Genomic DNA, 13,776 nt, shown 5'->3' on the forward strand with positions numbered 1-13,776 from the left:
TATGTACATTTAATTTGTGTACAGCGTTGCATGACTCCGCAATTGTCAGTTAAAATAGCGCAACCTCACACAGCAAAAAATGGCCTGGTCATGAAGGGGGGTATGTAAATCTTGTAGGGGTGAAGTGGATAAGATACAAGAAGGTTAGAAGGGCACTACTTGTAAAAGCTTGCAATCTATTTGGGTGGGGTAAGTGGTATAAATGGTTATATCTGTGGGGGATGATTCTGGATTTGTTGGGCAATCGAAAGCCAGTGGAGGGATTGGCAGAGGGGGTGGCAGACACTGAGTGGCTGGTAAGGTAGATGAGTCTGGCAGCAGTCTTCATGATAGACTGAAGAGGTGATAGCCTATAGAGTGGTAGGCCTATGAGGAGGGAGTTGCAATAGTCAAGGCCAGAGATAACAAGGGAGTGAAGGAGTAGCTTGATGGTTTCATTACTTAAAAAGAGGTGAATTTTAGAGATGTTACAGAAGTGAAGTCTACAAGCTTTTGACAGCGACTGGATTTGGGGCCAAAAGGACAGGTCAGAGTCTAGGATTACCCCTAGCACCCTGGTGTGAAGTGAGGGACTGATAGTTGTATTACTGATCTTGATGGAAAGGTCAGGGAGGAGGGCATAAGCGGGGTGAATATTACCAGCTCGGTTTTTGAAAGACTGAGTTTGACGAAGTGGTGTGACATCCACTTTGATATGTCAGTTAGTTAGTAATTCCAGAGAAGACTCAAGGAGTGAGGTAAGCAGTTAGACTTGGGTGTAATCAGCGTAGAGATTATACTAGAAGCCGTGGGAGTTTATCAAGTGACCGACGAGGAGGTGAAGATAAAGAAGAGAAGGGGTCCAAGAACAGAGCCTTGGGGGACTTCTACAGAAAGAGGAAATGGAGAGGAGTAGCCAGAGTTATAGGTAACACTGAAGGAGCGCTGTGATAGATAGGAAGAGAACCAGGAAAGAGCAGAATCTTGGAGGTGAATGGAGTGAAGTTTATTGAGAAAGGAGCAGGTGGTCTTCAGCATCAAAGGCTGCAGAGAGGTCTAGTAGAAAAAGTATGGAGTAGTGGCTGTTGGTTTTAGCAGATCGTAAATCATTAGTTTCAGTAGGGCAGTTTCTTGGAGTGCTGAGAGTAAGCCAGACTGTAAGAGGTCAAACAGGGTGTTTTCAGTGAGTTAGGAGTTCAGACAGTTGTAGAATAGGCGTTCTAAATGTTTAGAGGTGAATGGGAGCAAGGGGGTAGGTCTTAATCTGTTAAGGATGGTGGTGTCCAGTTTTTAATCATGGGAATAGTTGGTGCATGTTTTAGAGAGGAGGGGAAGGTGCCAGTAGATAGGGAGAGTTTGAAGATGTGAGTAAAGGCCCGTACATACGTACCGATCGTCAGCCGACAGAACGTCCTACAAATGTTCACGGCTGGCGTGTTTGTTGTTTGTCTGTTGAAAAGTGCTCAAAACTTGCCCAGGACATTTGTCTGCCGACAGAAAATGACGTCACTACGTTCCACGCACGTTCGCCGCTACAAAAGAGGAAGTGAGTGTTTGGCCGGGACCCTTCTGGGCATCTCGCGCTGATTTCGGTAGCATTTGTTTGGTTAACGACATTTCGCTATTTTCCGAGACATCGTTCGAGAATTTATTATGGCGACCGTGAATTCGTCCGTTGCTGTCGTTAGTGTTGGAGTTTTGGCTCTGAGACGACGTACGAGCAATAGGAAGAAGAAGCGGACCTCCTGGACAAAAAATTGGTTGCTTAACCGTGATCAATTTTCTCATATGTCCTTGCTGAGGGAGCTCCAGGAAAATAATCCTGATGACTTCAGGAATTATTTGAGGATGACGGATCCCATCTTTTACCGTCTTCTTGCCCTTTTGTCCCCCTATATTCTGAAGCAGGATACTTGTATGCGGCTTTCAATTACTCCTGAGCAAAGGTTAATTGCGACGTTGAGGTATCTTGCAACAGGGAGAAGCCTGCAGGATCTGAAGTTCACCACAGGCATCTCCCCCCAAGCACTTGGAGTCATCATCCCTGAGACCTGCTCTGCCATCATCAAGGTCTTGCAGAAGGACTATATCAAGGTATGTTTGATTTTTTACATTACATGTATTAGTTTTTTCACCAGAATTATTAGGTTTTTGGATGTACAGCAATTGACACAGGCCATTATTTTGTAACTACCCTCTGTCCGCATGTAAGATTCTGGTACCTCCGGTACCCTTAATGACCACATCTGTAATGCGTCCCACCTTTCTCTTCAGGTGGTACGCATATACCTTTAAGAACGATGATGTCACTGCTGAGCGCCGCAGAGCGGCTATTTCAACCGCCGGCGGTCTCACTCACATTGTTCGTTCAACCTGCCTTGTTATCCACATGCTTTCAAGCCTGTCTCTCGATCGGAACCTCCAGCTATTCCCTTTACCTGGAGCAGACCGGAACCTCGCTACTGATCCCTGTATTTCGCTACCGGATCATTCCTTATCTACTGGACCTCTCTAAACTACTAACATTACAAGTGATAAGTACCCCGCAGGGGAACCCTCCATAACCTTATTGCACTATCTACCTATGCACATTAAGGACTGTTACTACCTATCCATACTATCCTATCATCTGCACTGTTACATAGATTGCTAGCTCTTGAGCCTACTACCATCTATCATCTGCACTGCTGCATAGATTGCTAGCTCTCCTGTCTACTACTATCTATCCTTGCACTGGGTTAGTCTATCCTGTATTTGTCATCTGCTGTCCTCACCACCTGTTAGCATACTCGATACTAACCTATCTGCATTCTTAAATACCATCTTGAACTCTCCTATACAAACCTATCAAGTGATTACCATCCTTGTCACTGTTCACACCTGTCCCTTCAGCACATCACCTTCATACTATCATATACATCCTATCACTCCAGGAACATCTCATTGAGTGTGTATATATCTGTATGTTGAAGCTGACAGGCCCACGGTGATGAGTCCTGGAGAGTTGGATCTGGTATTCAACACATCTCTACATGACTACTGAGTGGAGATTTTGCAGCTGCAAATCCAGCCTATACTAAAAACGCAGGAGCGTTACAGATTGAACGAAACTTAAAAATGGATTCAGCAGAATTACCCACTCAAGTGACACAATTAACACAACAAGTAAAAGCGTTAATACTTGCTCTGACTGACGTACAAGAAAAGAATCAGACTCTAACACAGCAGGTAACCCAGCTCTCACGGCTTACTGCTGTTCAGCCTCCTGAACCTAAAATAAACCCTCCTCTAGTGTTTACAGGTGATCGGAAAAAATTTCGTGAATTCAAAAACGCATGTCAATTGCTTTTTTTGTTAAAACCTCGTACATACCCCACTGATCAAATAAAAGTCTGTACCGTTATTTCTTACTTGACGGGTGATCCACGGGCCTGGGCAGACTCTCTCTTTGAGAATAATGATCAGATTCTCAACACCTATTCCTTATTCCTAGCGGAACTCGCTAGTTTATACGATGACCCCAATAGGCAGAGTACTGCTGATATTCAGTTGAGGGCCTTAAAACAAGGAAGGAGACCTGTAGAAGACTTTGTATCTGAGTTCAAAAGATGGACCCTTGATTCAGGGTGGAATGACACATCTTTGCGAACTCAATTCAGACTCGGGTTATCGGAAGCTGTTAAAGACGAGCTCGCCCGAGCGGATTTACCTGGCACCTTGGAGGCCTTGATACAACTTAGTATCAACATCGACAGACGACTGCGAGAAAGAAGGGCTGAAAAGATGGGAATGCCATTGTCTAGTCCTTCTCAGATTACGGCCGTTGACCCTACTCCCATGGATGTAGGAACCATATGCCCACCTTTAACGACTACTGAACGAGCTAGAAGAACATCCAGAAATCTCTGCATGTACTGCGCATCCTCGGATAATTTGATAAGCACCTGTCCCCTTGTCCGCAAAAAAGAGGGTGAGTGTTCACATGTCTTGCTGGGAGGATTAACGACTTCCTATCTTTTTGTTCATTTAATATTACAGTGGGACCAAACTAGGATCACCACCAAGGCTATGGTCGACACTGGATCTTGTGGAAACTATATTGATACACGCTTTGTTACCTTAAATAAAATACCTATTATTTCAAAATCTAAGCCTGTTTCTGTTAGTTTCATTAATGGTATTCCACTGTCTTCTGGTCCAATCACCAACCAGACACAGGCACTCCTTGCCACTACCAACGAATCACATGTGGAGACCATCACCTTTGACATACTATCCTCACCCCATTTTCCTATTATTTTGGGACTTCCCTGGTTACACACACACCAACCAATCATAGATTGGAAAAAACGGACTTTGGTTTTCCCTTCTCACTATTGTGAGAATACGTGTAACCTCCCATTTTATGGGAAGATTCTGTCTGTGGTGTCAGATGAAATTGCACCACTATGCTATCAGGATCTGTCCGAAGTGTTCCTTGAGAAAAATGCTCAAGTGTTGCCTCCCCATAGGGATTACGATTGCACTATCGATCTACTCCCTAACAGCAAATTGCCTTTCGGTCATGTTTATCCCCTTTCACAGGATGAACTTTCTCATCTCAAGGAATACTTGGATGAGAATTTGACAAAAGGGTTCATTAGACCCTCTACTTCTTCCACTGCTGCAGGACTTTTCTTTGTCCGCAATAAAGATTCCAGTCTCAGGCCTATTATCGATTATAGGCAATTAAACACGATTACGATAAAGGATCGCTATCCTTTGCCGCTCATCCCTGAACTTATTGAACAGGTGCGTGGGGCTACTTATTTCACCAAATTAGACCTGAAAGGGGCATACAACCTAATCCGAATCCGTGACGGGGATGAGTGGAAAACAGCATTCAGAACCAGATACGGACTATTCGAATACCTTGTGATGCCATTCGGGCTATGTAATGCTCCCGCAGCTTTCCAAAGATTCATAAACGACATCTTTAGAGACTTACTTGATGTCTGTGTTGTAGTATACCTAGACGATATACTTATTTATTCTCGATCTATGCCTGAACACATAAAACATGTAAGACTTGTGTTGTCCAGACTGCTCTCACACAGACTATATGTGAAATTAAAAAAATGTCTATTTCATAAAGAAGAAATATTATTTCTAGGATACTTCATATCCAAAACTGGAATTAAGATGGATATGAGTAAGATATCCTGTATTCTAGACTGGCCTATACCAACAACTCGTAAGGCCCTACAGCGATTCCTTGGATTCTCGAACTTCTATAGGAAGTTCATCAAGAACTTTTCCGCTATTGTGAGACCTCTCACACAACTGACAAGTATAAAAAAAACATTCAAATGGTCAGAAGAAGCAAATCAAGCTTTCTGCTTGTTAAAATCAAGCTTTACTTCTGCTCCCATACTACGCCATCCAGACCCATCCCTCCAATATATTCTAGAGGTAGATGCATCAAATATGGCAGTAGGAGCAGTTCTCTCCCAACGACCAACAAACACTTCATCACTCCACCCAGTTGCTTTCTTTTCAAAATCACTAAGCAGCCCAGAGGTGAATTACCCAGTGGGTGAAAAGGAGTTGCTTGCCATAAAACTGGCACTGGAGAATTGGCGACATCTGCTCGAAGGTACCCAGTTACCAATACTCATATATACAGATCATAAAAACCTTCAATACCTCCAGACTAACAAGACTCTCTTCCACCGGCAGGTACAATGGTCATTATTCTTTTTAAGATTTAATTTCCTAGTGACCTACACGCCTGCAGACAAAAATAAAAAAGCGGATGCGCTATCACGATTAACCGAAGATAACTGCGCCGAAATCCCTTCCATTCCCATAATACCCTATGAACGCATTATTGGTGTTGTCCGTTCCTTGAAGGAAGAGATTTTGCACAGTATAAGAATGGATTCACCTCCACCACAACTAAGTACTGATGCAGAAGGCTTCCTCTATTACAATGACAAACTCTACATACCCCCTACTATGCGCACCAAGATCTTGGAGTTATCGCATGATGTGCCCATGGCAGGACATATGGGTATAACGAAAACCTTTAATTTGCTCACCAGGCAGTTTTGGTGGCCTGATATGAAGACGTCTGTACAAAAATTTGTTTCTTCATGTGACATCTGTGCAAGGTCCAAAATTGACACTACAAAACCATCTGGACTACTTTGTAGTCTACCAATACCCCAGGTTCCATGGGAAGTTGTGTCCTTAGATTTCATAGTAGAACTACCACCTTCTAAAGGATTTAATACCATCCTAGTGTCAGTGGACCACTTGACAAAGATGGCACATTTCATTGCTATCCGTAGACTACCTTCATCTAAACAAAAAGCAGAACTACTGATGAAACATGTGTTTAAGTTGCATGGAATTCCAAAAACTCTTTTGTCCGACCGTGGTTCACAATTCATCTCTAAATTTTGGCAAGCACTTTGTCAAATTTTACGCATTGAGCGAAAGCTCACTTCTCCCTACCATCCTCAGACCAACGGACAGACTGAAAGAGTCAACCAGTGCATTGAGCAATATCTACGTTGCTACACATCATACTTGCAGGATGATTGGGTGGATCTCCTTCCTCTAGCAGAATTTGCTTACAACAACGCAACCCACAGTACTACGAAGCAAAGTCCGTTCTACTTGAACTATGGGTTTCATCCCACTCTTCTTCCACCACGCATCCTGCCATCGAGTAACCCAGTAGCCTCGGATTACCTTACCCAAATAAAAGACTCTTTGGGTTTACTCAATACCACTATATCACACGCTCACAGTCAACAAAAAAAGTACTACGACCTTCGTAGAAGACCTTCTCCTCAGTATGCTATTGGGGACCTTGTTTGGCTATCTACAAAGAACTTAAGATTAAAAATCCCTAGCAAGAAGCTTGGACCTTTATTTTTGGGACCCTTCCCAATTAAAAAACTTATCGGAAAAGCTGCAGTACAGCTCACCCTACCAGCAGATCTCAAGATCCATCCCAACTTCCATGTGTCACTACTGAAGCCCCATGTTCCTAACCAAGGAATAAGGCCTACCATCTTGCCTCCACCTCCAATACAAGTTGAAGGCGGAGAAGAGTATGAGATCAAGGAAATTTTGGATTCTCGCATCCATAGAGGAAGACTCCAGTATCTCATAAGATGGAAGAACTATGGACCCCAAGACAACACCTGGCTAGATACCTCTGATATTCATGCGCCTAGACTTATACGGAACTTTCACTCGAAACACCCAGAGAAACCTGTCCTATAGGCCTTCCGGAGCCGGCCTTAAGGGGGGGGGTACTGTAAGATTCTGGTACCTCCGGTACCCTTAATCACCACTTTCTCTGTAATGCGTCCCACCTTTCTCTTCAGGTGGTACGCATATACCTTTAAGAACGATGATGTCACTGCTGAGCGCCGCAGAGCAGCTATTTCAACCGCCGGCGGTCTCACTCACATTGTTCGTTCAACCTGCCTTGTTATCCACATGCTTTCAAGCCTGTCTCTCGATCGGAACCTCCAGCTATTCCCTTTACCTGGAGCAGACCGGAACCTCGCTACTGATCCCTGTATCTCGCTACCGGATCATTCCTTATCTACTGGACCTCTCTAAACTACTAACATTACAAGTGATAAGTACCCGCAGGGGAACCCTCCATAACCTTATTGCACTATCTACCTATGCACATTAAGGACTGTTACTACCTATCCATACTATCCTATCATCTGCACTGTTACATAGATTGCTAGCTCTTGAGCCTACTACCATCTATCATCTGCACTGCTGCATAGATTGCTAGCTCTCCTGTCTACTACTATCTATCCTTGCACTGGGTTAGTCTATCCTGTATTTGTCATCTGCTGTCCTCACCACCTGTTAGCATACTCGATACTAACCTATCTGCATTCCTAAATACCATCTTGAACTCTCCTATACAAACCTATCAAGTGATTACCATCCTTGTCACTGTTCACACCTGTCCCTTCAGCACATCACCTTCATACTATCATATACATCCTATCACTCCAGGAACATCTCATTGAGTGTGTATATATCTGTATGTTGAAGCTGACAGGCCCACGGTGATGAGTCCTGGAGAGTTGGATCTGGTATTCAACACATCTCTACATGACTACTGAGTGGAGATTTTGCAGCTGCAAATCCAGCCTATACTAAAAACGCAGGAGCGTTACACCGCATGCACATAGTAGTAAAGATGTAGATTATCTTAACCATTTGTAAAATTACCCACTAACCACCCCAGCATTTTCTCCTATGTGTCCCTAAACGCATTGCCTGTTAACAGTATTTTTAATTTGGGTCATTTTATTACTTTTTCTCAAACAATTATTCCTTGGCCAATGTTTTATTACCTAGTTTATGATTTATCTAAAATACATCAGTCCATCCATTCCCACCTATGATTGTGTATGTTTATGTAATGAGGTTAAAACCTTCACTGACCACAAGCCCTTATTGATGTATAAATGCCCAGTTTTACTTACCCATCCCCCACCCACATGCTAAATCTCAAAGTCAGCATATACCAAAGCTCAAGCTCTGAGGTCTTCAAACTACGGCCCTCCAGTTGTTCAGGAACTACAATTTCCATCATGCCTAGTCATGTCTGTGAATGTCATAGAATTACAAGGCCTCATGGGATGTGTAGTTCTGCAACAGCTGGAGGGCCATAGTTTGTAAATCTCTGCTCTAGCTGGTGAGTAAAATGGGCCATATACACTATAAGATTGTCAGAACAATTTATCCTTCCAATTTACCTAAACCAAATAATATGAGGTCCAACAAACACTTTCAAATCCTATGCAATCTGGTAGGCCCTTGCACTACATAGAAAAGGTAAATCTGCAGGAAAAAGTCTTCAGAGAATCTTATAGTGTGTATGGCCCTTTACAATATAAGAACAATAGGAGGTTGAAAATAAATGTATGTATATGTTACTGTAACGCTCCTGCGTTTCTTATATGGTGTGGATTTTCAGCTGCAGAAATAGTTCCACGTCAGTAGTCATGTAAGAGATATGCTGAGATACCATTCCCAACCTCAATGACTCGTCATGTGTGGAAGGTCTTATTTCAGCCAGTAAATACACACAATTAGCAAGCTGGTTCCTAGAATGACTTTATGTATGTGGTAACACAATGATGAAGGTTGAGGGATAGGTTGAGTGGAGGTGGTAGGTGATAGACACTTGAAGGTGAGATAGTAGCAGATGGATGCAGGAAGGTTTAGCAATGTTGTATGGTAGCAGATGACAGAATAGCAGGTGGACATACAAAAGAGATCAACCCAGTGCAGAAAAGTAGCAGTAGTCTCAAGAGCTAGCAATCTAGTTATGCAGATGTGATAAACAGTCTTTACTATGCAGAGCTAGATAGTGTAAGCTTAGTATAAGTTTATAGAGAATTCCCCTGCGGGGTACTTAGCACTATTAGGGATACAGCCGAAGGGTGGTTCAGGAGAGGCGGATGATCCAGTAGCGGGATACAGGGATCAGCGCGGCGAGGTTCCATCAGCGAGGTAAGCTTGCAAGCATGGAAGCTTCAAGCAAGGTTAGCATCCAGGTAAGGGTGTTTGAACGAACACATGTGAGTGAGAACCGGCGCTTTAAATAGCCATCTAGTCCGGCGCTGGGTGATGACAGCTCCAGTCTTAAAGGTGTATGCGCACCTTTTCCAAAAGTAAATGGTGGGGCGCATACACTTGTAGAAAGTGTAATTTAGGGTACCAAAGGTACCGGAACATTACAGTTACATCCCCTAATCCAAACGTTTGCCTTCCTGTTGTTTATATTTTTAACAAGTTGCATAAGCATTTAACAGACAACTGTGTGTGTAATTAATAATGTGATGTGCTCAAGCACTAATTTTTATTTTTTTTTTGTTTCCCCACAGTTTCCTTCAAACGCAGAGCAATGGCTGGAGATTTCTGCTCAATTTCTGGAGAAGTGGAATTTTCCCAATTGTGGGGGTGCTATTGATGGGAAGCACGTCCGCATTGTCCCCCCTCCGAATTCCGGCACATTTTATTATAATTATAAAGGTTTTTTTAGTATAGTCATGCTAGCCATAGTTAATGCAAACTATGAGTTTATTTATTTGGATATTGGCAAAAATGGCCGCAATTCGGATGGGGGAGTTATTGAGCAGACGGAGTTCGCTCGTCGTCTAAAGAACGGCACTCTGAACCTGCCATCCAGGGAGCAAACTGTTGAGGGGATGAGCTTTGTGTTTATCGCAGATGATGCTTTTGCGCTTGGGGAGCATCTCATGAAGCCCTACCCTCAGAGGAACCTCACCCCCGACCAAAGGATTTACAACTACCGGTTGTCCAGAGCTCGCAGAGTTTTGGAGAATGCCTTCGGGATAATGGCCAACCGGTTCCGGATATTCCTGACGTCCATACACCTGGCACTGTACAAAGTGGATAATGTGGTCTTGTGTTGCTGCATTTTGCACAACTTCCTACGCAGGAATGTACACAATTATGTTTTGCAGCAACTGGATACAGACCCTGCTATGCCAGGTACAAGTGGAGAGGCCCAACCTCCAGACCAAGTGGAGTCCATGACGTCAATGCAAGTTGGACGGTCAGGATTGGCATCACACAGGGCCCGTCAGATCCACCAGGAATATCTGGACTATTTCTTGGGGAGAGGAGCTGTGTCATGGCAGCAATCAATGTCACACACACATTAATGTTGTTAAAGATTTGACACACAAGATAAATGTCAGCGATCTATTATTTTAGAACACATTAAACAAAAATTGCTATGATTCTGTATTGTGGATTCTAATAATTTGGGCACATATGGCCAACATAATTTTTGGTGTAAATCATGTGTTATATATGTGTGACTTTGGAAGGGTTAATACATTCATCATTGGGTTTCTTTGCTGTAGTCTCTCACCAGCTGATCCAAAGTGATGATGGCCATGTGTTATTTTTTAGCCAGTGGTGTAAATACAAGGGCCTTCTGCACCCCATAAAATTTCAACAAACCCTCTCACATTGAGAACTAGGTCACACCCAAGGTTCATCTAATGTCATCTTACATTGGTGGTCATTGTCCAGAAGGTGCCCATACTATATATTTCATATAATACATTAGGGTATTAACAACGTACCTACACCTGTTATGTTGTGTTCATTTATGACATCCTTCTCACTGCCCACCAATGTTAGGATATTTCAGTGTTATGTGAAACTTGATCATTGTTCATCTCAAAGTGTTATATATATATAGGTAATGGAAAGTGAACTAGAGCAACGAACAAGCAATACACTATAGATTACACTGATCTCCCTACACTGATTGCTACTGGCAATATCAATGCCATATTGAATCCTAGGACTGCTAGTACCTTGAGTGTTGAGTCACACTTATGCGATGTGGGAAGTCTGCGACTTTGCAGCCTTCCAGCATTGCATAAGGGTGACCCGCCACCTACTTTTTGCACAGGATTGTATTCCACAAGTGTTAAGCACTGTGCGATCCAATCCAGATACATCCGAAATAATGGGTCATGTGCGACTTGTATGCGTGTTCATTGCGAATGTAGCCATACAAAGTGTATATGTCTCAATTCACACTGCACATCTGATGGCATGTAATACTGCTCCTTTATTACATGCGATCAGATGTTCATGCGAAAATCATCTATACAGTTTGTATGGCTCAATTCGCACTGCACTCGCACAAAAGTCGCACATGATGCATTTATTCAGCCGCATCAGGATAGGATCGCACAGTCGTTCAAACTTGTGTGATCCGATCCTGTGTGAAATGTCAGATCGCACTGTGATATGCGTTAAAACTGGGGGTATCTTTAACATTTCATTGACACCTCCAGAAACTCGCATATGGCAGTGTCCAAAATGCTTTCATTAACATGTAAATATGGGAATAGGACAGCCATCATACATTTAGTGCTTCTTTACACAGCTTTAGACCTCGACCCCCCAACGAAAGTCTAATAAAGAATTGAACACACATTGTTGAATGTAAAAATGTTTTAGTATCAAACATTCACAGGGTTAGGGTTAGGGTGTTGTAAAGTGCTTTTCCCAAACTTGGGTACACTCTTTAACATCTGAGTGTCATAAAACTGGCATAAAAGATTATATAAAATTTTGAACATCAGGAACATCCCAATACAAACATTAAAAACTTTTAAAAAATTTTTTTTAGAATTTGCCAAGCATGTCCACAAAATCACGCATTTTGGTTTGCAAAGCCGTTGCAGTCTCCTTTATTTGCTCTAGGTCTGAGCAGCATTGAAGAGCCTCACGGGTCAATTTGGCCAAAGTGCAACTATGTAATACATGATCTGGAAAATAAAATACAACGGAGTCAATGTGAATCACCTACATGAGGTCATAATAGAGAAACATTTGGTGTGCAGGTAATCTTAAAATCCTCTTGAGTTAATACCTACCCTGTTCTTATGCTCTTTTGCCCTAGGCTCTTCTTCTTCCTCCTGTCCTCCTCCAATGCTGTTGCTGATGATTCTGACGGTCTCCTGAGCTTACTATATTTTCATTAGGGGTGTGAACGCATGATGACGTCATTGTGAGGGCATGGTCGTAATGTATATATATTAAGATGCAGAGACCAGAGACGGGCAGAATGCACGGCAACAGCATCGGAGGAGGACAGGAGGAAGAAGAAGAGCCTAGGGCAAAAGAGCAGACAACATAAGAGCAGAAGATTGGACAGCAGAAGACTGGAGAGGAGAAGATCCAAAGAGCAGAGTGGAGAAGACCGGATGAAGATCTTTAAGAACATTTCATAAACGTCTCCTGTCGTTATTTGCATACACTTCCATTTATGTGGTTAATGTGTAGGGGTACTATGTACCCCATACCCATTCACATAGTGATTGGGGTCTGGGATCTGGGGGCCACCCTTTGTTAAAGGTTGCTTCCAAAGTCCTAGGAACCCCCTGGACGCATGACCCCCCAAAACCACCAGACAGGGTTGTGGGGATGAGGCCCTTGTCCTCCTCTACATGGGAGCAAGGTGCTTTTGGGTGTGCGGTGCAGAGGCCCCCTGGCCCAAAGCAATAAAACCCCCCCATGTTGAGGGCATGTGTCCTGCTGTGGTCCAGGGGGTGTTTGGTCCGCTTTCTCGTTCTCTTTCCTGGCCTGACAAGCTGCATGCTTGGATAAGGGTCTGGTAGGGGTTTTGGGGGTAACCCACGCTGTCTTTTTGTTGTGGGCATACCCTCAAACTCAATACCACACACCAAAGGCCTGGTTGTGAACTTGGGGGGGACACCCACGGTGGGTTATTCAATTTGTCTGTGTAGTTCCCCCAAATCTTCACAGCGCAAGTTGCCCCGCAAGTCAGAACATCCTGATCCGACTTACGGTGCCACTTCCATTCAAATAAAGAGGCTCCCATAGGGAACTAGTGTTGACAATTGGAGGCTACAAATAACACTGATAAAAATCATTATGAAAAAACCTACGTGGGCACACAACTGGCTCTCTGACACTTGGTCCTGGATCCTCCACAGTTTCGGAAGTGGCTTCCACGCTGCTTGCCAAGTTGCCAGGAGATCGGGGTTCTGACATTTTCTGGGGATGCCACATCCTGGCATGACGCAACATCTGCAATGTAAATTTGTAAGGGAATACAAGAATATAAGGTTAAACAATCATTGCAAATACACATATTTCTATGATCCCACTACACAAAAATCTGTGCCTACCAACCTTCTTGTTGCTCTGGTGTCTGGTCACTTGTTGGCTCCACCAGGATTA

General features: G+C 43.4%; 1 protein-coding gene across 1 annotated transcript in view; it reads left to right on the forward strand.

Annotated features, from left to right (window-relative positions):
* The window catches only part of LOC309562217 (uncharacterized protein), a gene marked incomplete at both ends in the record, with an annotated part of 42,966 nt that overhangs the window by 7,820 nt on the left and 21,370 nt on the right, over positions 1-13,776 (forward strand). The window contains one exon of the mRNA XM_082266344.1: positions 9,903-10,484. Within this exon, the coding sequence (XP_082122470.1) occupies positions 9,903-10,484 (582 nt within the window). The remainder of the gene's footprint in view (positions 1-9,902; positions 10,485-13,776) is intronic.

Source organism: Pelophylax lessonae (assembly GCF_965119305.1).
Source record: "Pelophylax lessonae genome assembly, chromosome: 8".
NCBI lineage: Eukaryota > Metazoa > Chordata > Amphibia > Anura > Ranidae > Pelophylax > Pelophylax lessonae.